The following is a 27,539-nucleotide window of genomic DNA, read 5'->3' on the forward strand; positions in this document are numbered from 1 at the left end:
AAAATAAAACACGGAGTTTTGTGTAGCAGTGATTTTAATATTTGTAGAATGTCATTGTTGTGCAGAGATTATTACAGCTATACAGAAGCATTCCCTGGGGACCATTTAAGAAGTGGCAAAGAAACTCTCAGCTAATAGTGGGGCATAGTTTAGAAGTCTGGATATGTTCGGCTAATAGCATTGCACTAATATGCTTTACCTAGCTGCACTGGGAAAACATCAGCAGAGAACAAGGCTAGCAATACAATGTCTTTGTTGAATTGTGACTAATGATAAACATTTACAGGAAAAAATGAATCTGAAAAGACCAATTAGGATTGAGCCCCATTTACATATCAGGTGTATTACTTGATTTCTCTACATTTGATTACTGTATACATGATGACTTTGTGACCAGCCACCAACAAAAAGCATCATGATATGAAAGTTCTGTCTCTAGTGTTAGATCTGGGATGGCCCCCATTAAATCATTCCGGATTGGATGCTGCAGTCAGCAAGTGATAAATATGCACGTGTGAACCAACCCTTACTTATCCGCTCATACCCTGAGCACCAAATCTGGCCTGTAAAGCAATTTGATCTAATTCTCAGATGTCCTACCAAATTTTAATCAAATCTCTTTTGGAGATTTGAATGTAATAGCCTGGGCATCACCAGCTGGGGAAGTTCTGCAAGAGTGAAGTAGGACTGGCAACTCTTGAACTAGCTACTGCAGCTGTATCTCTAGCAGCAGCTTGATGTGCAGACAATAGCATGTGATCACTTCCTCTATGCTGTGAGACGCTTCACCTGCTCATTTCTATGGAGCAAACTCCTGTCAAAGACACAAAAGCAGGCCAGCTATTTTTCTTCCATCAGTCAGCAACCCTAGTGTAAAATCTTTACTGCTCGGTGGCACCAATTTTATTTTAGAGACTGAGAACTGGGAGAGAATGTTAGATTGTGCTCTTGAACCACTTTCTGGATAATGAAGCAGTCCCAAGAATACTGTACATGGCCATCCCTGTCATAAATCAGGATTGCCTGACATATTTTGTTTTGTTGATAACTTGTTCTTAACCACCAGAAAATAACATTCTTCCTGATCATTGCAACACAGGGTGCTTCCAGAGGGGTCCTAGTGCTAACACTCAAAAGCCCCACTTCTTCTATCTTGCATCTTTTTTTTTCCGTAGCAGATTTTTTCTGGTAAGAAAAAAGATGGAAGAAGTAGTGGGAAAATAAGGGAGGGCTACAAATTGAAGACAATGTTGTCTGGGCCTCCCATAAAATTCAGTGAATGAGGCGGTGACATTGCACAGTAAAAGCCTCGTCTGGAAGCACCTACAGGGATATAAGAAGTTTGCATTTGCCCATTGTTAAAGCAAATAGTACAGAAATCTTTTGAAGTTTATAACATCAGTATGGGTTCAAACTAGCTATTTCTGGTTTAATTGGTATATCAGCTAACTAAAGCTTTGATTGATTGATTGATTGATTGATTAGGGGGGATTTCAATAGATGGGGTTGCAAGTTAGGCCATTCTTGTTTATTCTGGGGGACTATCTTAGTCCTGGTAACAGAGAATGAAAAAGAAAGAAAACATTAAAGATGCAAGTTCTTTCAAAAAATGAGTGGTAGCTTTCATTCGTTAAATCATAATTTAGCTTACACTCCCTTCACGTGTTAATAAGGCACCTGCATTGATGCCCAGTCCTTCCCCACTATGCCTTTGATCCAATCCAGGTAGTTGATGACTTTGGTGTAAAAGCCATAGCCTTTGCCACAACCAATGCCCCAAGACACAATGCCTGTGGCCACCCAGCGCTGAGTCACTGGGTCACGCACAGTCAAGGCCCCTCCACTGTCACCTTGGCAGGTGTCTTTTCCTTCCACAGGGGAACCCGCACAGAACATATTGGCTGTGAAGAGTGGCGTCTCACTGCTCTTCTTCCCCTGCAACCACTCTTCACAGAGTGTCCGGTCGGCTACTGGGATTGGTGCATATTTCAACTTGTTAGCAAGGATGTTCTTCTCCACTCCAAAGCCACTGGCATAACCCATCCACCCCGGGTAGTAAAATGAGCTATTCCCTGGATCTGGGAGACAGATGGGCAGCATATTAGGGCCGAGGGGCACCGCGTCTCTCAGCTCAATGAGTGCAATGTCCCCATTGAAGTTCTGTTCATCTTCCGGATTATAGTCTGGATGTACAAACACCCTGTGCACAGGCCGGTTGCCCAGCTTGAAGAGTTCTGTCACCACTGTGTGGCCCATAAAGATTTCAACCTTCTCAGCCACCTGTTCAAGGCTCTGAGCCTCCTCAGAATCTCCTTGCGCCTTTGGATACAGAGTGTGAGCAGCTGTCAGGATCCAGCGGTCACCCAGCAATGCCCCACCTGAACGCCCAGACATGACGGTCATTGCTTGCCATGGGAAGCTGCGTGGTTTGGCATCACTGCCGCCAATAATCCGCTGGATTTCTGAGATGGGATTGTCTGGCCTTCCACACACTGCGAAGGAAGACAATACTCAGAAAGGCTGCTGCATCCTACCTCCACGCTCTCCCCACATCCCATGCAACATTTCCTTGTTTTATACTCTTCCTCTTGCCATTATTTCTTAACAGAGTATGTCAGACCCTTCCCATGTCATGTCTTGTCTTTTGTTCTTATCAGTACACCTAGCCCAGTGCTGTCTATGCTTTCTACCAATACATCAAGCATTGATTTCCTTTTCATTAGGGGAATGGAAGATATTTCAGTGGCCAGGATCATACTGCACCTGGAAATCAGATGATATAGGACAGCCAATCCCTCTCCATTGTCAGCTGTCAGTTCCAAGGCCTGCTGCAGTCCCTCAGTTTGGGCAACCGAATAGAACTGTTCCTCTGACTGCTTTCTATCTCCCTCACACCTATTGCCTCTCATACCTGCCTACGAATCAGTTGTCTGCCTTATCCATCCCGCAGTGGTGCCCCTCAACTGTAAACGGTAACCTTAGCTTTGGCTTCCCATTTGAGCTGTGAACTCCACCCTTGCTCATCCCATCTGCTTCTAGCCATCTGCAGCCTGTCTAGCTGATAGGGCCTAACCCTGAGTATAAAGGCACTGAGTGCCTGTCACAGCCCTCCCCACCCTCAAAAGTCTCAGGCAACAGTGTTTCCCATCCCTAGTGAAGATACTTCTAACCAGAGAACCAGAGATTGCTTGAACCTCAGAACTTCTATGTGCAAAGCATGTGCTCCACCAAAAAGTAATTGTTCCTCAGTTTTTGATCCCTTCTTTTTTGCCTCCTCTCCCTTGGACAGCTCCCAGAGGGGCTTCTATTGTGCAACCACCCTGTTGCATTTATGGAAATTCAGAAGGGTTCCATATGTCGTTGTCTTCCATTGTAACCCTCCCATCTTTTCCCACTGCTTCTTCCATCTTCACTCTTACTGCAGAAAACCCACTAAGAACCAACAACCCAGAATAGCTGCATAATATCTTCTAATTAGTAATGCTGGGAACCCTCCATTTGGAATCACCCTAAGACAATATGGGGAGGAAAAGGTGGCGTGTAATCTATGGATCCCACTAACCTGGCAGGCACATGGGGATGTCTTCATGGTCATCTTGATCCTTCCAGGAACCCTGAGCAGAGCAGCTATAAGTATCTGAGGGAGGAAATGAGAATAGCGGGAGCAGAGTCTGCAGAAATTAAACCCCTGGATTTTTCAGCTCCGTAAGGGTGCACCTGCACAGAGCCAGAGTCCCGCTGCACGACTGACTCCCTGGCCGAGGTGCTTGAGGTGGTCTCTGATGTGCGTGTACAGTCCCCTAACTTACTGGTGTTGGGGGACTTCAATGTACATTCGGAGGCCATCCTCACAGGAGCACCTCGGGACTTCATGGAGACCATGGCCTCCTGGGAGCTGCACCATATTCTAACCGGGCCCACCCATGTAGCCGGTCATGCACTAGACCTTGTGTTTGTTTCTGGAGAAGCGGGGAGTGATCTGGAAGTCGGGGGTATATCCACCACCCCCTTGTCATGGTCAGATCACTATCTGGTGACGTTGGACTTCTTGGTTCCACAACCCCTCCGCAGGGGTGGAGGACCCATTAAAATGGTCCGCCCCAGGCGTCTTATGGATCCAAATGGATTCCTGAACACGCTTAGGGATTCTCTGGGGCACACCAACGGCCACTCGGTCGAGACCCTGGTGGGTGGTTGGAATGCCGCAATCACTGGGGCATTAGATCAGGTGGCTCCGAAATGCCCTCTCCCCCTGAACAGGGCTCGGACTGCACTATGGTTCAATCTGCGGTTACGAGCTCTGAAACAGGAGGTGAGACGACTAGAGCGCCGGTGGTGGAAGTCTCACTCCAAAGACGATCAGACACAGGATCTTCAGCCTATCACGTGGCAGTGAAGGCAGCAACAAAGGAATATTATGCTGCCTCTATCGCGTCTGCAGAGTGCTGACCCAGGAGGCTGTTCCAAGTGGTCCGGAGCCTGGTCGGTCCTGTGGCTCCGGAACCATTGGAGCATTCTAAGGCCTCCTGTGAGGCCTTGGCAAGGCACTTTGCAGATAAAATTGATCAGATTAGGTGTGTTACTCTGCACGCTGTGGATACAGTTAGTGAGCAAGAGGCAGCCTTTGGCAAACTGGTTTTGTGGGATCGGTTCCAGCTTCTTCCTCCTGATGAAGTGGACAAGGTGCTTTCATCTGTAAGGCCGACCACCTGCTTACTTGATACTTGCCCATCTTGGCTCATTATAGGCTGCAGAGAGAGACTGGGTGAGGGGATCAGGGCGGTGGTGAACGCCTCCCTTGAGGAGGGAGTGATGCCATCAGCCCTCAAGGAGGCAGTGATAAGACCGCTCTTAAAGGAGCCCTCCTTGGATCCTCAAGTTCTGAACAACTTTCGCCCAGTCTCAAATCTGCCATTTTGGGGCAAGGTGATTGAGTGGGTGGTGGCGATGCAGTTGAAGGCACACTTGGAAGAAACTGATGATCTAGACCCATTTCAGTTGGGCTGCAGGCTTGGGCAAGGGACAGAAATGGCCTTGGTCGCCTTGGTAGATGATATGAGGAGGACTCTGGATAGGGGTGAATGCTCCTTCCTTGTTCTCCTCGACCTCTCAGCATTGACCACGGTATCCTCCTGGACCACCTGGAGGGGTTGGGCATTGGAGACACCATATTGCGGTGGTTCTGGTCCTTCCTCTCCGGCAGGTACCAGAGGGTAGCACTGGGAGAGGAGGTTTCGGACCTGTGGCCACTCACTTGTGGGGTGCCACAGGGTTCCATCCTCTCCCCGATGCTATTTAGTATCTATGTGAAGCCGCTGGGGGCTATCATCAGGAGGTTTGGGGTGCAGTGTCATCAATATGAGGATGACACGCAGCTCTACCTCTCATTCAAATCTTCACCAAAGTTGGCCGTAGAATCCCTGTTCAAATGTCTAGAGACCGTGAGTGGCTGGATGGGGAGGAATAAGCTGAAGCTGAACCCTGACAAGACCGAGGTACTTTTGGTGGGAGACAAGAGGAGGCTGGGGGATGTTGATCTGCTGTTGAATGGGGTACGGCTACCCTTGAAAGACCAGGTCCGCAGCCTGGGGGTCATTTTGGACTCCCAGCTGTCCATGGAGGCTCAGGTGTCAGCTGTGAGCCGGACAGCGCTGTATCAACTCCATCTGATACGGTGGCTGTGCCCCTTCCTTCCTGACCATCTGCTCCCATCGGTAGTACATGCCCTGGTCTCCTCTCGTTTAGACTACTGTAATGCGCTCTACGTGGGGTTACCCTTGAAGATGGTTCGGAAGCTGCAGCTGGTACAGAACGCGGCGGCTCGCCTGATTAAAGGCAGCCGCCGGTGAGATCACATCACTCCAGTGCTGAAGGAGTTGCACTGGTTACCAGTTGTTTTCTGGGCCAAATTCAAGGTGTTGGTTTTGACCTTTAAAACCCTATATGGTTCCAGCCCAGCCTATCTTAAGGAGCGCCTCCAGCAGCACCAGGCAGGCCGCTTAACAAGATCAGCCTCAGATGGCCTTCTCTCTGTCCCATCAGCCAGGACAGCTAGACTGGTGGGGACGAGGGAGAGGGCCTTTTTTGTGGTGGCCCCCACTCTGTGGAACTCCCTCCCTAGGGAACTCTGTCATGCCCCCTCTTTAATGAGCTTCCATCGTGCATTAAAAACGTGGTTGTTCAGGCAGGCATTTGGGGTGGGTTAGGGTATTTTAGAAAATGTTTTTATTGTAGAATTTTATTGTTTTAAACTATTTTATTGTATGCTGTACATCGCCCAGAGTGGCTGGGTGACCAGCCAGATGGGTGATTAATAAATTTAATAATAATAAATAAATAAATAAATACTCTCCTCTAGTTCCCAGGCCAGAGCTTTCACACCAGAGCAGAAGCTCTTGAGCAGCTTTCCAAAAATGCAGGTATCACATGGTGTGGGAAAATCCTCTGCTGATATCAAACCTCGACTTGTGCAGAAAGGGGAGTTTGCATTCAGCCTGGCTATGTAGGTGTTTGTCTTCTATGTAGATATTTTTTAGAAGTGGTAGGAAGAAGACCATGAGGCAAGAAAAGAGAGGATGAAGGCAAGGAGTGATGGGAAAGGGTGCAATGATGTGGCTAGGCAGGCAAAGGGAGGGGAGCAGATGGAAGGAAAGGGGGACAGAGAGGGAGAAGCAATGGGCTGTGCTTGCTTGGGTCTCACTTGTCAAAATGGGAACAGCTGTGTTAAAAAGATGCCAGAACGAAGGAGGGGACCATGAGGGCAGCTACAAAAAGGGCGAGGAAAGAAAACCCCCAGCAGAGCTGGTCACTGGCTTGCTTGACAGTGCTGACAGTAGCTCAGGAAGGTGTGGCTGCTTCTAGCAGCTGACCTTGCTCCAGGCTGCAGGGCAGCAGTTCTGCTACAGCCGCTATTGTTATCAGTTGTACAAATGGCCCTACCTTCCTCCACCTCTCTGCCTTCCTCCAGTGCTAGTAGGCAGTCTAACCTGGTTGTTGAGCCACATCCTGTTGAGGGGAAGTGCTTGTCTGGGCAGGGCAGAATTAAGGCCATGATGGGGCCTGGGGCTAGACATCTGATGTGGGCCCCCTACTCTGCCCCAAATACTGAACTCACACATGACATTTGGGAGGGAGTTCCAAAGAAAGGGGGCCACAACACTGCAGGCTCTTCTCCTGGTGGAGTCAAATCAGGCCATGGGTCCATGTGGAACCACCAGGAGCATGCCCTCTGATGACCTCAGTGACTGGGCAGGTTGGTAAGGGAGAAGACGCTCTCTCAGGTATCCTGGTCCCAAGTTGTTTAGGGCTTTGTACACTAGTTCTAGAACTAGTACTAGAAATCAACCCTGACTGCTCATTGGAAGGACAGATGCTGAAGCTGAAGCTCAAATATTTTGGCCACCTAATGCGAAGAGAAAACTCCCTGGAAAAGACCCTGATACTGGGAAAGACTGAAGGCAAAAGGAGACGGGGACGGCAGAGGATGAGATGGCTAGATAGCATCGTCGATGCAATGAATATGGACTTGAGCACACTCCAGGAGAGAGCGCAGGACAGGAAGGCCTGGTGTGCTATGGTCCGTGGGGTCACGAAGAGTCGGACACGACTGAACGACTGAACGACAACTAGAACTTTAAACCTGGCCTGGTAGCGAATAGGCAGCCATGTGGTTCCCACAGCAAAGAAGTTGTATGCTGAAAAGGGGCAGCTCCTGACAACAGCTGAGCTGCCACATTCTGCACTAGCTCCAGCTGCTGGAGCAGCCTTAAGGGCAGCCCGACATAGAGCGCGTTGCCGTAATCCGGCCTTGAGGTTACTAGTGCTTGTACCACCGTGGCCAAGCTATCACTGTCCAGGACAGACCATAGTTGGCAAACCAGCCAAAACTGGTAAAAGGCACTCCGAGCTGCCATGGCCACTTGGGCCTCCAGCAACAGTGATGGATCTAGGAGCATCCCCGAACTATGGACCTGATCTTTCAGAGAGTGTGCAACCCCATCCAGAACAGTCAATGAGCCTATCTCCCAGGCTCAGGAACCACTCACCCACAGGGCTTCCGTCCTGCCAGGATTCAGTTTCAGTTTATTGGCCCTCATCCAGCCCATTCCTGAATGTAGTCACTGATCCAGGACTTGCACAGCCTCTCCTGATTCAGATGTCACAGCATACTGATAGCACTTGGTTCCAAATTCCCTAATGGCCGCTCCCAGCAGCTTCATATAGGTGTTAAATAACATTGGGGACAAGATGGTACCCTGCAGAACCCCACAGCATAATTGCCAAAGGGCTGAGGAATGGTCACCCAATGCTACTGTCTGAAATCGGTCCCGCAGGTAGGACCAGAACCACCGTAACTGGTACATGGTACATGGTCAGTTGCATTGCTGCAAAGACCTTGTCCACATCATCAACTGAATGCAACAACTGAAACTGATCCCACAAAATTGGGCAGATGGTGGCGTCAGACACCTTGACTGGAACTACGCTAACAACAGCATCAAGTTCACTGCAGAGACAAGCAATTTTGTCCTCAAAGTGTGATGCAAAAAGGTCACAGCGGGCCCTTGAGAGCACCAGGACCCCATTTGCTGGGGAGAGCGTTAACAGCTCCCGGATCACCTGAAAGACTTCTGCTGGATGACGTAACTCTTGTAACCCATACTAAACTTTCAGAATTTGAACAAAACTTCCTCTCGCTTCTCAGATGCCTCCATCTTCTGCATGGTCATCAACTCAAAGAAACTTTATTAAAAGTGCAACTCCATACATGTCTACTCAGAAGTGGCCATGAAGGACCACTATTCAATGGGGTTTACTCCCAGGTAAGTGTGTAAAGGGGTTGTTGTTGTTGTTGTTGTTGTTATGTCCACTAACCAGATGTAGCTTTTATGGTTCAATCATGGATTTTGTGTTCAGTAAGACTTATGCTGTGGTAAGTGTGCATAAAATTGCTGCCAAAATCTCTTTTCTTCTTAACCCACTCTTTCTCACAACCCTCACTCAGGTTACTGTAAAGCACAGAAAGAACTCAATGGATAAAGAAACATGGGCCGAAATACTAAGCACACTTACTTACTGGGGAGCTGGTGTGTTGCTGTTCTCCTGCTGCAAGGGATGGAAGGGGGAGGATATCCAGGGATGGGGCAACTGTTGGGCATAATAGGCAAAGTGGAATGACCAACGAAAGGCCCAGACTTGTTGTCAGTAATGGGAGGAGACAGTGGGATAGCCAGAGAATACTTTTAAAGTGGATCAGTTAAGATGGAGTGGTAGAGCTCAGCTCATAGGGAACGAACAGACAGTAAAAAAGAGCCCAGTCTCTTTTGTCTACTCAGACAAGCAAGTTCCTGAGAAATTATCTTGTACCCCAGGTAAGGGGATGTATGCTGAACCCTCTTACCTGGGATTAAGGCCCTCTTAGCTTAATGGAACTTACTTCTCTTAGCTGATATCAGAGGACTGCACTGTTATTAAACTTTGTGCAAACATTCTCCTAGCCCTTAACTTCACAGCCGCTCCCTCTGATTGCATTTCCCTAACAAACAAAAGCCACCAGCAGACTGCAGGACAGCACTGGACTGCGCTGCAGTGATGTCATACACTATTTCCCCTTATGTCAATATGAGTATTGCAACAATGGACTACTTTGCAGGGCTGATGTAAACCATATTCATCCAGTGTTCCCCACATGCAATATGGGTATGATGGCAGTCTTAATTTGCATCAGCAGGTTAATTTTTTAATGTTTACAAATGCAATAAAAAAAAATTTGGGGAGGGGCATAGATTAAGCCCCGAGTTAGAAAGATCATGAACTCCTGTCGTTCCAGCTACCTATTGTGTTGAGCTGGATATGCTACTGCCCAATTATACCTATGCTAAAATTTTGGATTTCGCAATTGTTTTTATGGGCAATAATCACTATTCCACAATGGTAGATTTAAAAAACAGGTTCAAAATGAACAAGGAAGTTCCCTCTGCCGACAACTGGTCACTCTACACCTGTCTCAAATCATGTCTATCATAGCTGTGACTTCACACATTGGCTGGAGACTTGCTCTGTTTTTAGTTGCAAGGTGGGAACCTGGGCTAGCTAGTAGGCCCCTTGACATGCTGTGGCGGGGGCTGAAGCTTAATCCAGCCACGTGCCTGAGCCATTCCAATAAAACATGCACACACACATGGCGAGTTCTTGTTAACAAGGCACCAAAAAGCAGCAGGCAGTGGCAGCTGCCGCTTCCCCTTCCCCACTCCCCTTGTGCATGACCTACAGTTGCATCTGCTCGCCTTTAGCGAGATGCCCTTAGTGCAGAAATACACCTAAACTAAAACAAAAAATGCTCAGCTGCTGCTTTTGCGGCTCTGTGCTATCCTGATGTCACCCGGCAGCAGTAGAAATTGGGCCTTTGGTGGGGCAATTATATTCCAGAGATAGGTGTCGCCAAAATGGAAATATCTTACTGAAACTCCTGTGTGGATCGCTGAGAGACCATTCATGGCACAGAGGGAGGTTCCCATCCGAGTGTCTGTAGATGGGGTAAGAGTCGGATTGAAAGGACAGAGTACTTGCTGTGTCATGACTTACCTCTCCCCGTATTGGTCACCATGTGGTAATAGGGTTCGTTGCAGCGGTACCTGACAGCTGATTGGTAGTTGTTATTTCTTGGCTGGGTCACGTAATCAAAGGCCCCATTGTGCAGATCTGTAGGTCTGCCACAGCTCACAACTACAATACAGAACAAGTTACAGTGGCGAGAAAAAGTTTGTGAACCCTACTGATAATTACGGGAAGTCCATAGTTGTACTTCGTGAATCAAAACCAGTCCTTCCCTAAATATCCAGTGGGGTTTATATTAACTGATTCCATGTCTTGTGAAATAAAATGATGTATAAATTAGGGAAACAATAAGTACTTAAGAAACAGGGTATGTGCAAAACTAAGGGAACCCCTGGTTGCATCAGCTCTGTTAAAGGGAATATTTAGAATCAGGTGTTTATGTAATAGGTAGATCTTCAGGGGTGAGTTTGGGAGGCCCCACCCTATAAAAAGATCAGAAATTTTGTGAGTTTGGTCTTCACCATTTGGTTGTGTGGAGATACATCATGCCACAATCGAAAGACATCTCTGAGGACCTCAGAAAAGCAGTCATTGCTGCTCATCAGTCTACAAAGCATTACAAAACCATTTCTAATGATTTGGGGCGCCACCAATCCACTGTCAGACAGATAGTCTACAAATGGAGAAGTTCAAGACCACAGCCACTCTAACCAGAAGCAGTTGTCCTACCAAAATCTCTCAAAGAACAAACCAACACATCATCCAGGAAGCCAAAAAGGACCCCAGAGTAACATTCAAGGATCTACAGGCCATTCTTACCTTGGCTATGTGAGTGTTCATGACTCAACGATCAGAAAAAGGCTGAACAAGAATGGCATTCATGGGAGGATAGTTGAGAGGAAACTACTCCTCTCAAAAAAGAACATTGCTGCCCGTCTGAGGTTCACTAAAGACCACATAGATGATCCTCAAGATTTCTGGAACAATGTTCTCTGGACAGACGAGTCACAAGCAGAATTTTTTTGGCCTCAATAAGAAATGTTATGTTTGGCAAAAAGCAAACACTGAGATCAAACAGAACAACCTAATTGCAACAGTCATGCATAGTGGTGGGAAGGTGAGGGTTCGGGCCTGCTTTGCTGCCTCAGGATCTGGACAGCTTACTAGCAATGACACAACCATGAATTCTGCAGTGTATCAGAAGATTAAGTCCAGACTTAAACCCCATCAAAATGTTGCAGCAGGACCTGAAGTGAGCTGTTCATGCAAGGAAGCCCTCAAATGTCACAGAGCTGAAGCAGTTCTGTAAGGAGGAATGGGTCCAAATTCCTCAAAACCAATGTGAGAGACTGATGAACAGCTGCAGGAGATGCTTACTTGAAGTTACTGCTGCTCAAGGGGGTGCCACCAGGTACTGAATCTAAAGGTTCACATACTTTTTCACACATGGATCTTGAATGTTGAATCAGTTTTGGATAAACAAATGTTGAAAAGGCATCATGTTCATGTGTCATTTGTTTAATCAGGTTATCTACTGTTCTTTATCCAGGATTATGAGGTTAGATTAAGATCTAATAACATTTTAGGTTGGAAATATGTGACAATCCTAAGGAGTTCACAGACTTTTTCTCGCCACTGTATGAGTGAGAAGGGAAGGAGGTATTGCTTTCAGGCAGTCTTCAGGGATCACGGGTTATGAGAACGCAACTGTCACAAGCATTCAGTTGTTGCTGTGAAGTATCTCAGTCCAATCTCTTTAACTAAGGAAGCTACACATGACGCTCATCTGTGTGATATTGTTGCCAGTTTAGTTTCTTTGAAAATGAAAAGCAACCTCAGAGGCTGTGATCAAGAGTGGGAAAACCAGCAGTGAAAGGACTGCTTGATCTTTACCCCTCCTGATGGCTGTCCGCTCAGAATCATAGTCCTTAAGCAGCTTTTTCAACCTCAGGGGAAAGGATCCAGAATCCCTGTGCTTTTCCCCCACAAGGAAAGAAGCAGCTTAGGGAGGTGATTTTCAACAAACCAAGGGCAGGAAGGAAAAGGGTTAGGCAGCCTCCCACCCAATGCCACTCTGCTCACTCTCATTTACAGGCCCCATCTACACAGGGGATTTAGTCTGGTTCTACTGTGCCTCTTGGCAGAAGATGTAACCCCCACTCTGCATTAATCACACGTTTTTCTGCCTGAAAAGCCGCTTCTTTGCAAACTCATTTTGCCCCGGATTTTCCAGTTGCAGCAGCCTCAGTGCAGTTTGGGACTTTGTGTGACCTCAATTGGATTCGGCGCAGGCTGTGGGGAGCAGCACTGATAGGTGGAAGGGAGAGTTGTGTCATGAAAGGATGGACACAAGGAGAGGTGTTGCCTAACATGTCTACTCAGAAGTAACTCCTTCTCTTCCATTTTACTTCACTGAGCACGTGAGCGGGGAGCAAGCCTGTTGTTTTAAATCTCCGCTCTTCTGGAAGAGTGAAGGTACGCAGGACTGTAATGATTTCAAAAGCTGATTGCCCCCAAATGATCCTTATTCCTGCCGAGAAACAGTGGACACAAGGAGAGAGGTTGGCTAAATTTGTCTACTTGGAAGTAACTCATTCTCTTCAATTGCACTTCACAGAGCACAGGAGTGAGGAGAGGGGCAGGAAGCAAGCCTCCGCTTATTCGCTGCCCTGCACCTACGCAGTTGATGACTTTCAATTCTATTCTCAGGATTCTGCCCATCCAGCCCCCAACTAATGTGGGTTCAAGTGCTGTTTGCCCCATGAAAGCGGATTTTAAAAAAATGTATACGCCGCTTAACTGGCTACGTTTGCTGCTGGAGGAGCAAACCCAAATTCATTAAAATCCAGATTTAAACAGAATTGCCTCAGAAAAGAGTCTCCATGTAAATGGAGCCACAGTCTCTGAGGCTGCTTTTTGTTTTTGTTAAATCATACAACTGAAATAAAGAATCATGCATCAGATGTAATTTGGTTCTAAAGCATTTTCAGGGCTGCCACATACAGGGCATGTGTGCAGCCTCCAGAGGAAAGCCGAATGCCATGTGGGGGGAGGTACAAGTCCCTGGGACCGGGGCCTGAGGGCAAGAGATCACCCAGACTGCTTGTTGCCCAGGCAAAGTCCTAGACTGACCTGGAAGGTTTCATAGCCTTGCCAGATCAAGAGAAGCCAATGGGCTGCCTGGGTGGACAGAGCCTTAGAACAGGGAACCTTCTCAGCTGCAGCCCCATGGCTGATTCGCCATACAGATCTGAAGGTTCCTGTCTCTTGGCAGCTGAGGCAGGCAATCCAAATGGCACCTGCACCGGCCCACTCCCCACAGCAAATAAATAACCACAAAATCCACATAAGTAAAAATTAATTAAATCACTGACAATTTGCTACCCTTTAATGGTACTTGAAATCTGCCTGACTCTGCTTCATGGTATGGTCAGTTTTGTTTGGGCCCCATTGCAAGCAATAAAAGGGAGCAGTCAGCTACTCACTTTCACACTGGGGCATAGAGCGGTGCCAGGTCCCGTCATCTTGGCAGACGGAGGTGAAGGAGGTCAACTGCTCATCACCCTGCTCAAAACAAAGTAGCTGAGAATTAGTCAAGTCCATAATCCTGCCCACGCCCCTTACCTTAGTATCAGGCATCTGTGGTCTCCCATCACTGGTCCTACTGACAGGGTCAGATAGAGGTGACACTAACTCAGGGGTGTGGAACCTTTTTCAGGCAGATGGCCAAACTGACCATGGGCCAGGACATTGGGGACCCCATGCCAGCAGTGGGTGGGGCAATTGCTCAATGAGGGTGGAGCCACTGCTGGCATACTGTATGTCCCTCCCACATTTTCACTCCCCCTCCACCCCCCCCCCCCACAAACACACAGCCCATGCACACACATCCTTCCAAGATAAGAAAGGGCTTATTTCAGATCTGCTGCAGAATGGAAATAAATCCTTTCCCTTCTCTTGGCGCTGGGGCAGGGAAAAGAGGAAGGACCATGCAAGGAGCTTGGTAGGCCAGATGAAGACCCCCCTCAGGCTATATTTGGCTTGCAGGCCAGAGGTTCTCCATGCGTGCACTAAATGCTTTATTTGGAAGTCTGCCAGTTAAAAAAAATATTAAAAACACATGTGGGAACACACAACAATTTTCATCATAGCACTCCAGGAAATAGGCAGGGAGGGATCCACACTTCCCCTGCCCCCCATAGTCCCAATGAAAAACGCCATGCCATGCCATTAACCCCAGGTCCTGTTGTTGGGGCTAAATGGGAATTCTCATCCAGACCACTAAACCTTTCCTCCCTGTGCACTATGGTTGCGATGAAAATTGCCCACTTCTTGTGCCTGCTGTTAATTAAAAAACAAAACTGACAGGCAGTCTGAAAGAAGAGAAGTGCTTCAGCATCTTATACATTATAAACGGCCTCCCTGTTATTTGGCTCCTCCTGTTTGCTGAGTAGTCAATTTTTTTTAACTTTTTTTTAACTTTGTAAACAAAATAAAAGATTTAATGTCCAGGAAGGAACAATAAAAAGAACTCTGAAGTTCAGGAGTAGCAAGTTTCTGAAGATTATAAAGAAGAGAAGTATTATAATTGTACTGTAATATAAGAAGTATTATAATTCTATATTATAATATAGAAATGAATAATTTCATTTCTATACTGCCCAATAGCTAAAGTTAAAAATTTAAAAAACAATTAAATAAATCCATGGAAAAGCATACTTCATTTCTGGTGGGGAGTGGAGGGAGAGATGGTGATAGATTTCTTTAAAAAGTAAATTAGAAGCTGGTGGGGCTCAAGTCTGCCTGGAAACAACATTCTCTGCCTTGAATGTGCTGCCATCCTTACCTTAGTTTTTTGGGGAGCAGGGGGGTGGAAGGTTTGGTTACTCAGCAGTGAGGGAAAGTCACCTTACATGCTCAGAGAAGCTCACCATTGTTAGCTTAGATTCTAACAGAGCTGAGATCCTGACATACAAAACAAATTTGAAGGCTGAGCCCTGAATTAATTTAGGCTCTGTTTGTTTGCTGCGCTCTACTTTCGGTTTCCCCAGTTTCTTCATTAGGCTTTTCGTAACAACCCCAAAATTGTGCAATCACCAAATCTCTTTCTGCCTTTAATCAGAACCTCAAGCACAGTATGACTCTTTCTTGCCTTTGGGGGAGAGATTTTGCTGAAAGCATGTTTCTTGTGCCCTGACATACATATACTGTTCCTACAAGAAAGGCTGAGAGACGTAAAAGGGAAGGGAAATATTTAGGAATGGGGCTTGTGGGATCAAGAGGTCACTGGAAGAAAAAAGCTTAGAAGGTGGAAAGAGACAAAGTAATGAAGCAGCCAAATAAATGAGCCTCACCTCAATCAGGTTATATCCAGTCTTGCAGCTGACAATGAAGTAGTCTTGGAATTGATACACGGGCTGTAGGTCTTTGATGACAGTGAACTCATCATTTGGCACAGGCTGTGCGCAACGGATTCCTGTTGGAGATTTTAAAAAAGGGGATGAAAGATACATTGGCAGATGGCTGGGTACCCTCTATCTTCATCTGTGGGATGTGGATACATTACTTTCTGTACTGTACTTGATCTTCCACCCACGGCTGTATCCTGACTCATCTGTGAGGAAAAGGATGTCTACAGAAGGGCTGTTGGTTTCAACGCTCCCTGGAGACACTGTGCCACAGAACTCATGGATCACTTTTCTCCCAACTTGGATCTAGTGAGAAATGGATGGTTTGGCATTGTAAGTGCCAGAATTCACACCTTGATATCCTCCCCTCCCCTCCCCTACACCAGCAAGTGGGTCCATCAGGCCTACCAGCTTAATTTCTTTGATTCCTCTCAAGAGATCAGCAAGCTGATACAACAACGAAAAATGCTGTTGTGCAAACATCAGTCCCTTGTGGCTCTTGTTCATCTAAATTGTTCTGCTAATTCAAGTTGCTGGAGATGCGGTGAAAGTACAGCTCATTTCATTCGTATTATGGTCCCACAGGGTTATGGGAAATTTTGGTCAGAAATGCTTATTAATTGATTTTGCTATGAGCTTTTCTTGTTTGTTGACATTTGTGGCTTTAATAATTGGCTATATTCCAAAAGGGTGGGCACTGACTGGCTCTCAGGAAGCATGGTTTCAACATGCTGCAGTATGGCCAAATGTTTGCAAGTTTCAGAACAAAGGACCACCCACCCCAATCCAAATCTGTGTGGCAGAAATGATTAAAGTGGCTTAAAAGAGACTAATTGCTTTATTTCTAAAGACCAGCGTTACAACAGCTTGAAAAAACCTGGGACTGATTTTCAGAATACTTTGGCTACTAAACAGTTGCCAGCTGGTGTACTTCTGTAGCCACTGAGACTCTCTCCTGGGGTGTGTATATATGGCAGCTCCTAAAAACAACAACAAAACAATGGCTGCGTTCGAACGTCAGTTTAAGCCATGGTGGCTTAATAAGCTACTCACAGTAGCTTGTTTTTGAAATAGTCCACAATGCCCCACCACACAACCAGGCTAATAAGCTACTGTGCGTAATCTGAGTCACCCCACACCACCGCCCCCTGTCCCGCTGCAGTCCTCCCGCCTGAGCAGTGGTGCTGTTTCACCCATTGACAACACCACAGCAGCCTGTTTCAACCTTCCACAATATCCCAAGGAGAGGGGAGAGGTGTGGGGTTAAGTACAGGGGCTTAATTCAGTGCTTCCAACATCACCCTGACAAAGGGGTGGTGGTTCTAAGGTGCTGGAAGTTTGCAGGATCAGGACCAAATGTCACACACAGCTTCCCCTAGTCAGGAGGCACCCAAGGCACCATCAAAACCGTGCGCAATTAATCACAAAGGAGAGGAAATCCTGTGTACACCAAAAAGGGGATGGTGGCTAGAACACTTTAGAGGTTTGCAGGATCGGGACCAAACTTCACACACAGCCTCTCCTAGTTGGGAGGTACCCAATGCACCATCAAAACCCCAGAGGAGGAAAAATCCCAGGTGCACCAAAAAAGGGGGTGGCACAAATAACCCCTTGGGGGTTTACAGGATCGGGACAAAACCCTCAATTGTGCATTTCACCCCATAGCCATTGCTGGCATGGATGCCTTTATTGTCCAAAATCAACAACAATGAAGTGGAGTTGTACATTTCACCCCCACTCTCAGACATTGCTGGAAGAGCCACTTCTGTTCACTATAGCACTAAAACGCTATGGCGCTTTAGCTCTAAAATGAAATTGCACAAAAGCCCCCTCATACCCATTGCTGGCATGAAGCCTTTATTGTCTCAAAATCGTTAAATCGCTATAGTGCTTTAGCGATACATTGGAGTTGCGCATTTCACAACACCCTGACATTGTTGGCAGAGCTGCTTCTGTTCGCTATAGAAGTTTAGTGCAAAAGCAAATTTGTGCAAACGCACCATTGCTCACTCCCCCCCCCGCCCTCGCCAGCTATTTTGCTTCTTCATGGGTAAGTGACCAGAGAAGGAAAAGGGGGGTGGGAGCTATAACTCCCAGACAGTTTGCTGGAATGGGGTGAACTTCCACAGGTGGGGTGCCTTCATGGGGAGCCTCCAGATGCTGTAGTGGATTACTGCAGAACTGCACTTCTTCATGGAAAAGAAAAATATTTTCCCTTATTTCCCAAGTTGCACAGTTTTAAAGCAACGATCAGGGAAGCCTGTCATTGTGTAACTTCGTTGTAGCGGGGTAGCGCAATAGCCCGAGGCTGTCATTGTACCCAGGGAAGGCTGTCATTTTGTAACTGTAGCAGAGTATCAGGGAAGACTTTCCTTGTTTGGCTGCGGTTGTCCCTCGGCTACTTGTCAGATCTCAGAAAAAGAGCTCTGCAGGCTGGAGGAGAGCAGCCACAATGGTTTTGACTGCTCTTGCCAGGTGACTATGCAGGCAATTGGAATAAGCCATGCTCTGCTTGTATATTGGTAAATAAATCAAATATTACAAGAACATCATTTAGTGACCTCTCCTCCCAAAGGAAGCCGAGTCCAGGTAAGCACTGCTCCACTAGAACTTCTCACAAGTTGGAGAAGTGGGAGGCACATAACAATATAGTATCAAAAAATGCATGCACATATGGGACAATGTTCTACACACTGAGAACTAAAAACCTAAAGGACAGACTGAAGGGAATCTTGGATGCTCGGAACGTCCCCCTTTCCTTATTTATGATCCATTACAGGGAAGTGGGACTGAGTGTAGCAGCCCCAGCCAGGGCTATATTGTTCTGCAGTACCTTGAGCTGGTCGTAAGGGCAGCGGACTTGTTGATGATCATCGATTTCAAAGGGCTCCAGAAACTTGAGAGTGATGGTCAGCCCTTTTTCCACGCGTATGCTGTAGTTACACTGCAGGTCAGCTGGGTAGGGCTGAGGATATCCAGGGCTTGACAGATACCCAGAGAGCTCTGTGAACAGTTCATTGCTGCAGTCCACTGAAGAGCAAGGAAGGAAGAGAAGGTTTACTCATAGCCAGGTACATTGTAAGACATCTTTGGAGCATCCTTCCCTTGTAGGTGGCCCACTCTCTGGAACCCTTCTCTCTATCGCCACACTATCAGTTAAAAATAACTGTCACACCTGGGGGTTCTGCATTTGCAATTTCTAGCATGGATCTGAGTCTCCATAAAGGGAGTGAAAGTGTAGGAAAATCCGCCCTTTAACCATTCCAATTGTGAATACAGCAGATTAAAGTAGGCGATGGGAGGAGCTAATCCACACTGAGGCATCTTCAATATGGAGCTCTTGGCTAAAATAGTAATATTTAGCATTTGTATAGCACTTGCAATATTCAAGGTATTTCACATGCATCATCACAGTAATTGTCACCTCAGCCCTATAGAGAAAAACCAATATTGTTATCCATATATTGCAGATGAGTGACTGAGGCTGAAAAATCATGGCTTCTCTAAGGACGGTCTATGAGAGTAGATTTGAACTGGTGACCTCTTGGATCATAGCTTGTTCTCAGAGGCACTATGCTACACCAGCCCTCTGTTTTCCCCGGTTCTCTGCTCTTGGGGGGGGGGGGGCACTTGTCCTCTCACCTCGGCAGGAATGCTGATCGCTCTGGAGTTGGTAGCCAGGCTGGCAAGAGCAGAAGTAGCTACCTACATAGTTGTGGCAGAAGTGCTCGCACCGAGGTCCACCTTCAATGTCGTTTCCACGGGCACACTCATCCAAATCTGGGGATTTCCAAAAAGCAGAGAAGGAAAGGCTTGCAGCTGAATCTGGCTTATAGGCTTGTTCTACGTATTTTATTTTAGATGTAACGTTTGTACCCCACCCGTAAATAGAAAAACACTCTCAGGGTTGTATCACAGTCACAATATCCTTGGCCTGAGCACTGTTTCCCTTTGAGATTTGGCCTATTCTTGATTGGCTCTGGCTCAGTTTATAAGTGGTATTGCAGCATACTTGCATTTTATGCCAGAAATGTTCATATTTTAAATCTATTGCTTATATATTTTTCTTTTTATAAACTGGATGCACAATCACTGGTTATTTATTGTGTATATTTGTTGTAGTGTGAGAAGATCACAATGGCCTATGACTTTGCGGATTTTGACTGGCTATTGTGTACCCAACTCAGGCCCATCTTGGTTAATTGCATCTGGCATGGAGGAGATTGACTGGGTGGGTCCAGGAGGGGATGAATGCCTCCAAACTAGAGGGAGTGATCCCAGCTGCCTTGAAGGAAGTGGCCTCTCTTGAAGAAACCTCTGGACTCAGAAGACTGTAATAAGGAGTCCAAGCCCCAAATCTATTTCTTAGAGCTCTGAATGTCCTGTCACTCTACTTCCCCCTGCTAGCCCATGGCTGATTTCTCTTTTGATTGTGGCTGTTGGGCCAGGCATTCCATAGTGCTTGGATCTGTCCATATGATCAACCACCTGTGCTCTTGACTTCTTGGCTGATTACAGCTAGTAGATCTGGCCTGAGAACCTGGATCCAGGAAATGATCAAAGCTTCCTTGAGAGATGGCCCACTACCAATCTCTTTAAAAGAGATGAAGAAGCCAGGGTTAGATCCAGAGGACTTTAGTCATTTCAGACCAGTGGCCAACCTTCTATTCCTGGGCAAGGTGAATGAGTGAGTGGTTGCTGGTCAACTTCAGGCACTTCTAGATGATACTGCTTATCTGGACCCATTACAGTTGGGTTTGAGGCATGGTTTTGGTCACCCTGTGGAATGACTTTTGCCAGGAGACAGAGAGCCCTGTTGGTTCTCCTAGTCCTCTCAGCAGCATTCAGTACCATCAACCATGGCATCCTTCTGGGGATGCTGTCTGGACTGGAAATTGGAGGTGCTGTTTAACAGTGGCTCTGCTAATACTTGGACGGACAGTTCCAGAAAGTGGTGCTGTGGGACTATAATTCTGCCTTTTGGATTCTTCATTCTCCCGTCCCTGAGGGCTCTATTTCTGTCCCCCATGCTTTTTAACATTCACATGAAACCACTAGGAGAAGTTGTCCAGAGGGAAGGAGTGAAGTGGCCATCTATATGTGGATGATACCCAACTCTGCCTCTCCCTTTTATCAAATGCAGGTGAGGCAATGACTATCCTGAATCAGTGCCTAGACTCTGTAATGGACTGGATAAGGGCCAATAAACTGTGAATCCAGACAAGACAGAGTTTCTGTTAGTCGGTGGTTTATTTGTCCAGTAAAATGGCATTCAACCTGTTCTAAATGATACAGCGCTGAGGTAATATGTTTGGAATCACCAGCCCCAGTAAGCAGCCTCACTGCTCTATTCTGCACTAACTGCAGGTTCCAAACTGTCTTCTGTCCTACTCTCCAGCAGCCCTCACTCCTTTGCCCACCACCCACCCAGCATATTGAATCCCCACCCCTGGAAGAGAATTGTGCGTGGTTCTATTTTGTTTTGCATTTAATGTATGGGGGTAATGATGGTTGGTGAATGGGAGTAAATGAACTGATTACATTTTTGAGCAAGATTTGGACAGGAATTGGGAAACGAATTGGGGGTGGCCACCTAATTTGCTCTTGACTTGCTTTTGGATTAGTGCTGTCTAATTTTTGAAACTCCATTTTGGTGCAATTTATTTATTTGTTATCTTTATATCTCACCCTTTCCTTCAAGGAGCTCAAGGTGGCATACATGAGTCTCCTCCTCTTCTCCATTTTATCCTCACAACAACCACCACCCTGTGAGGTAGGTTAGGCCGAGAGTGAGTGATTGGCCCAAAGTCACCCAGTGAGCTTCATGGCTGAGAGGGGATTTGAACCCAGATCTCGTGTGGCGATCGTGTGGGCTGTGGACTGGCTCTGTCGGTGTGTGTGGAGAGGATTCACCCCGTGGACGGATCATCACGTGTGGATGTGGCCTCAACCCATGAAGAACACGAGCACCTTGCTTCAGAGGGGGGCTTGGAAACAGCAAGAATGTCAGCTGGACATTGTGCAGATCCCAGGACAGGACAATTTGGTGGTGAACATTTGGTCCTGATGTGGAGCCTCAGAGGTGCCTGCGACCTGAGATGACAAAAAGACTGCATTTCCCCACAGACACTGCAACCTGACCTTGGGCACAAGATCAGGCTTCCACTTTTGTTAAGGGGCGGGGGAGCGTGATGCTACACGTCTCCATATAGTAAGTCTAGGGTTAGGGTTATGCATTCCTGTTATACGGTATCTCTGGGTTCTGTGGAAAGACAGCGAGATGAGTGACTGGGAGAATGGTGGATTTGCATATGTGTGATGATTGGTTGAGTGAATGAAGGGGGGTGTAGTATGTGTGCTGCACAAACTGTGTGCTTTGCTGTGAGATATGATTTGATAGCGTTAGGATATTAGGATTGGGGGGGAGAGAGAGAGAGAGAGAAAGGTCTGTGGGGATTTGTGAAGTGATTGAGAGTGTGATCTAGAGAATGGTTTATGAGAAAACATACATTGATAAAGCCATTAAGAGTTACCTGTTTATTATTCAACAACTTATTACTGTAATCAATAACGCTTTCTTTGTTTCTAAATTCCGCTCTTGGCTACGTAAGGGGAAGGTATAAAGAAAACAGTACAAAGTTATAAGTAAAGTCTGTGTGTCCTTGTAGATAGAGGATTGAGTAAAGGATTGGACTGGAGCCTTAAAGGTCCTGGTGGCAGCGAAACCTGGTGTATGTGAGAGAAGGTGGTTCGTGCTGGGAGTGAAAAAGGCCTTAGAGAAGGGGAATTCTTACTAGAAGGCAGGAATGCCACAGTTGCCTGTTCGCTTCTGGGCCCAATTCCAGGTGCTGGTTCTTACCTTTTAAGTCCTAAATGGCTTGGGACCAAAATACCCGAGGGAGCGCTTCTTCCCATATACTGCCTGTGCTTAAATATTTTGCTGAGGCCCTCTAAATGCCTCATTTATCAGAGGTATGCAATCTAATAACAAGGAAGAGGCTTTCTCAGCAGTGATGTCCTGGTTATGGAATGCCCTTCCTAAAGTTAACTGCCTGGTGCCTACATTGCAATCTTTTTGGCACCAGGCAAATATGTTTTTATTCATGCAGGAATCTTAACTGGGCAATCCTACAGATAGCCTCAGAGTGCTCCAAGGTCACAGCATCCAATGCCCAGAGCAGACAGGAGGCAGGAGCGGTTTTCTTTAGAAAAGCAATTGCCCTCCCATTGCTAGGGAATGCATTTAGACCAGCTCTGGAGCTAGTCTAAATTTCTGACCTGGCTGGGAGTGTGTTGGATCCAGAGCCTCCCCACTCCATCCAAACCATGCCCATCCTCTCCCTGTCTCCCCCTCCCCCTGACACTGGGGCTCCAACTTCAGAGAAGTGAGGGGTATATATCTTTCCATGGGGGTAAGGGCGGGGGGAGGGGGAATTCAAGACCTGATCTATCCCTCTAGGATTGGAGCGCCTCATCCAAGATCCAAGTTCTACCATCCCATAGGACTGCAGCGAAATTTTTTAAATTTCCTAAAATTTAGTTCTATTTTAATAATTTTTTCTGTTTTATTATGGTTGCTTGTGCTGTGGTACAAATTGGTTATACACCACCCTGAAAACTAAATTGGATGAAGGGCAGTATATACATGTTTTAAATAAATACAATAAAATAAAGAATATTGTTTTGTATATTTGCATTAATTCAGATCATATTGTTTAATAAAAGCAAAGATTTCATAGCACTAGTCTTTAAAGTTGAAAAATAGTACTCTGCTATGTTTGTAAATTCTAATCTAGAAATCCTGGCAAAGGTGTTACTTACATGTGTATTTTATTAAAAACAAATCTATATCTGAGTAACTGAATAGCTCACTCTAAAGTTTTGCAAGGTCTTCGATCTGAAGCTTGTAAGCTACGTTAATTAACTTGGAAAAAAGCTGAACATTCTGCTTTGGGGAATTTACCTCAACTCACAATAACAAATATTGCTTAGGAAACTACACTGAAGGCACTTTGTTCTGCTAACAAAGTCAAGGTTATTACACTGGATTTAAGATTACGGCTGGGTATTGTTTGCTTGGTGTAATTGCTCATACCCCTGAATAAACTAGCCAACAACTACCATTAATTTCATTTTTTTTAAGGGTCTGGATCCCAGTCTCCTTCTTTGGGCAACCATCTTCTGACCTCTGCTGAAATCTTTCACGGATTGACATGAGGCTTCTGTTCATGGAGACTATTTGGCTCCCCTCAGTCACTGTCCCCGGAATCTCCTCCTACTGGGAAGGAGACCCAGATCCCCCTATTGCAGCCTTCCCCAACCTGGTGCCCTCCAGATGTTTTGGACTTCAGCTCCCATCTGCCCCAGCCAGCATAGCCAATGATCAGGAATGCTGGGAGGCACAGTTCAACACATCTGGAGGGCACCAGGCTGGAGAAGGCTGCCCTATCAAGGTACAGTCGGGTTTGACTCAGGAGTCTGGGATCCCGTATTCCCTCTGCTGCCAGAGATGCTGGTCAGAGGTGGGAATTTCAGGCACTTTAAATAGGGACACCAGCCACAGACTCTGTGCTAACTCCCTATCCCCACCCTATTCCTGAACTATGAAAACGTGATCCCAGAGAGGGTTCTGCCTATGATGATGCTTTGTACCCACTCCATTCCCTCAGTTGCTAAGGGACCCTATCCTGCTATGCCTGACTGCCACTGGCCTGCCTGCTCCAGGTAGCAGGACCTAAGTCAGCTTCCTGAATCACAGCAGGGACAATTCCCTTGCTTTCCAACCAGAGGCACTACTCAGAGAAGTGCACAGGCTTCCTCCATAGCTGCATGTCAACCCTGTGTGCCCCCTTCTGCAGGGCACGGAGGCTCCATACTCACCCACAGCTTGATAATATGCTTGGAATCCCTTGTAGGAGACAATAATGCCCTTTTCCTCATTGGAGAAGTCAGAGTGGAACAACAGCTGCATTCGGTTCCCAGTGGACAAAAACTCTCTTCCTCTGGGGTGGTTGCCAGTGGCTGAATCCACTTGGCCACAGTACCGGCCTAAGTCTTTCTTGTCTGCTGTGATCTGCCAGATCCCAGGGATAGATGGAGAAAATATTAGAAATTGTGGAGCTCGTCAGCCTAGATCCAAAGAACTTTACTATGAGTTTCACCCACTCATCAGGGCTTTGGGCTATCTGTTCTTAAACAACAGTGTCCATGAGGAGCAAGCCACGTGGCAAACCTGTTCTGAAACTGAGAGGAATTTGAACACTAGTTTGTAATGGAGTAAGTTGGTCTGCTGTTCAAAGAAAGAAAAAAAGTCAACATTCCCACTGAGTGAGCCTTTGGTTGCACCTAAAGTGGATTCTTGGCTCAAAAAAAATTGAGGAGAGGCATATGGAGAAGGATAATCACAAAGCAGAGTTGATGCTACGCTATCGGAAATGGAAAGTCAGCCTCTTCTTTGACCCTCTTTGGTAGGTGGGGAGAGCCTTATGGGCCTTCAGGTACCCCTTCCAGACCCACCCTGTACCCCAGCCTCTGTTCACATACCTTGACGTAGTCATACTGGCAGGCCTCAGATGGCTCCAAGTCGAATTGCCAGAAATTCAACTTCACTCTGTAGCCCTTTGGAACTGAAATGTCCCAGGTGCTGATGTTGTTGTTTGGGTATGGCTTAGGGTAGTTGGGGGATCTGACTTCTCCGTAAAGCTTTCTTGAGGTTGGCATGGAATTGACCACTCCGAAGAGGAAAACTCCCTGCAGGACGAGGAGTGGGGGAAACCTGTAAACACAACATACACGGATGAGAGGATGAAAGACATTACTAAATGAAGAATAAGTAAGGATTGTGTGCCACAGACCCTCATATTCTGCACCACCAAAAGCTGAATTGGGCAATTTATGCAACTTAAATACATTTACATATATCTGCTTATTTTGTATCATTTTTGCACCTATTCCTGCTAGTCATGAGAAGGGGAAAGAAGCAAGGCTGTGCTGTGCAAGTCATACTGGATATCCTACTCAGTTGCCAGTCCAGGTTTTAAGACGTCACCAAGCATTGCCTATGTACTTTTAAGCCTGTATGTCTAGGCTTAAGGGCTAGAAACATTTTGGTTTTGTAAACAGAAGCTTACATTTTCAGCGTAGTGAATTCTGTACCCAATACCAAATCTGCATTTGTGCAGTAATCATAACAGGACCACAGCATACACACATCCCTCCATATGGACTAGCTCTGAAACCAGGCCTTGACTCTTCTGGTGGAAACAGGGGTGCACTTAGAGAACTCATTGCCTGTATTAATACAGCTCCGTATTTCTTATAGAAAAGGAGGGAAATTAGCACCTGATGTGAGGATTGTCTGTGGAAGTACTAAAGGCCTGGAATCTCAGAAGTGACAGCAATAGCAAGAGTATGTCGTGAACACTGTGGCCCCTGATGGCCGTGCACCACCATTAGGAATGCACGGATTGTGTAAAATCTGTTCCGTCTGTGTTTTGCAGGTTGTCAGGCCCCTTTTGTTCTGTCGGCCACCCATTGATGGAATTGGATTTTTTTTAGTTTCCAAATTTGCGCAAATTCGCATGTGTAAAAATGCATAAACCACAGCCCCCAAATGGCAAATCCCCCAAAATGCGTATGTTCATGCTTTAACCTATGGGGGAAATGTGCATTTCCAGGCAGTTTTTTTTCATTTTTGCATATTTTCTTACGATAAAATTTGCAAAAAATTCCCAAAGATAGAAAAATGGTTTGCTAGTCTGCAGAGTCCACCTGACAGGGGCCGCTGCAGAATCCGTAGGTAGGATTCATAAAAATCCAAACTCATTTGGTTCCGATACAGATTTCTCCAACTTCCCAACACAAAACCTATGCGAAGACCTTGCAGCCAGTGAAGAAGAGACTGAAGCCACAGTGAGGCCTAGCCACCTTTTGTTCTTAGTTTTGCTTTCATTACTACTGGGGGCAACAGCTACTGTGTTTTGTTTGTTTGCTCGGTGCCTCTTCCACACAGAGCTTATTGGACCTGAAGATCACAAAGCTCCTGGGGAAGGATCTTCAAGAGAAAAGCCCAACCCTGCTTTGGGTCTATGTTGACACCACGCTGTTGTGATAAAGAGTCTTGAAGCAGCACTGTTAGTTGAGACGAGGGAAGCATCTAAGTGGTAGTTGCTAACCTGTTCTGCTTCAGGGGCCCGCAGGATCAGACCAAGAACGTGGCAGGTTAGATGCATCTTTAGATTATATACTACATTCCCTAAAGCTAAACACAACTCTGTTGTCACTTCCCAGAGAGACCAGAGTTTGTTCATCTATCCAGTGTCGTTTGATCATGGGTGTACTGTAATATAGTTATTTGGTATAGATTTAATCCCGGCCTTTGTCAGAGTAACGCTAATCTTTGCCAAGTAGGTCCCCCTGACAGCCTCCCCCTTTCCCACACAGTCATCAACACTCACATGTTTGTAGTCTTGACTTAATCTCTCTCTCTCTTTCTCCCTCCAGTTCTTGTAGTCTGTGCTTGGAAGTTGCAAACAGATTTCAATAAACTCTTACTCCTGTTAGCTGTGATTCAGT

At 46.4% G+C, this 27,539-nt stretch overlaps 1 protein-coding gene across 1 annotated transcript; it reads right to left on the reverse strand.

Annotated features, from left to right (window-relative positions):
* C1R (complement C1r) lies at positions 1–27,539 on the reverse strand. Its single transcript, XM_084835231.1, has 11 exons — positions 27,422–27,539; positions 25,509–25,740; positions 24,846–25,038; positions 19,608–19,745; positions 18,799–18,995; positions 16,124–16,271; positions 15,912–16,033; positions 14,043–14,121; positions 10,585–10,725; positions 3,563–3,637; positions 1–2,492 (listed from the first exon to the last, which is right to left on the reverse strand). Coding segments are annotated over exons 1-11 (2,154 nt in total). The 5' UTR covers positions 27,424–27,539; the 3' UTR covers positions 1–1,665.

This window comes from Heloderma suspectum, chromosome 2, assembly GCF_057233095.1.
Source record: "Heloderma suspectum isolate Gila_16-S chromosome 2, 16-S_ref, whole genome shotgun sequence".
Taxonomy (NCBI): domain Eukaryota; kingdom Metazoa; phylum Chordata; class Lepidosauria; order Squamata; family Helodermatidae; genus Heloderma; species Heloderma suspectum.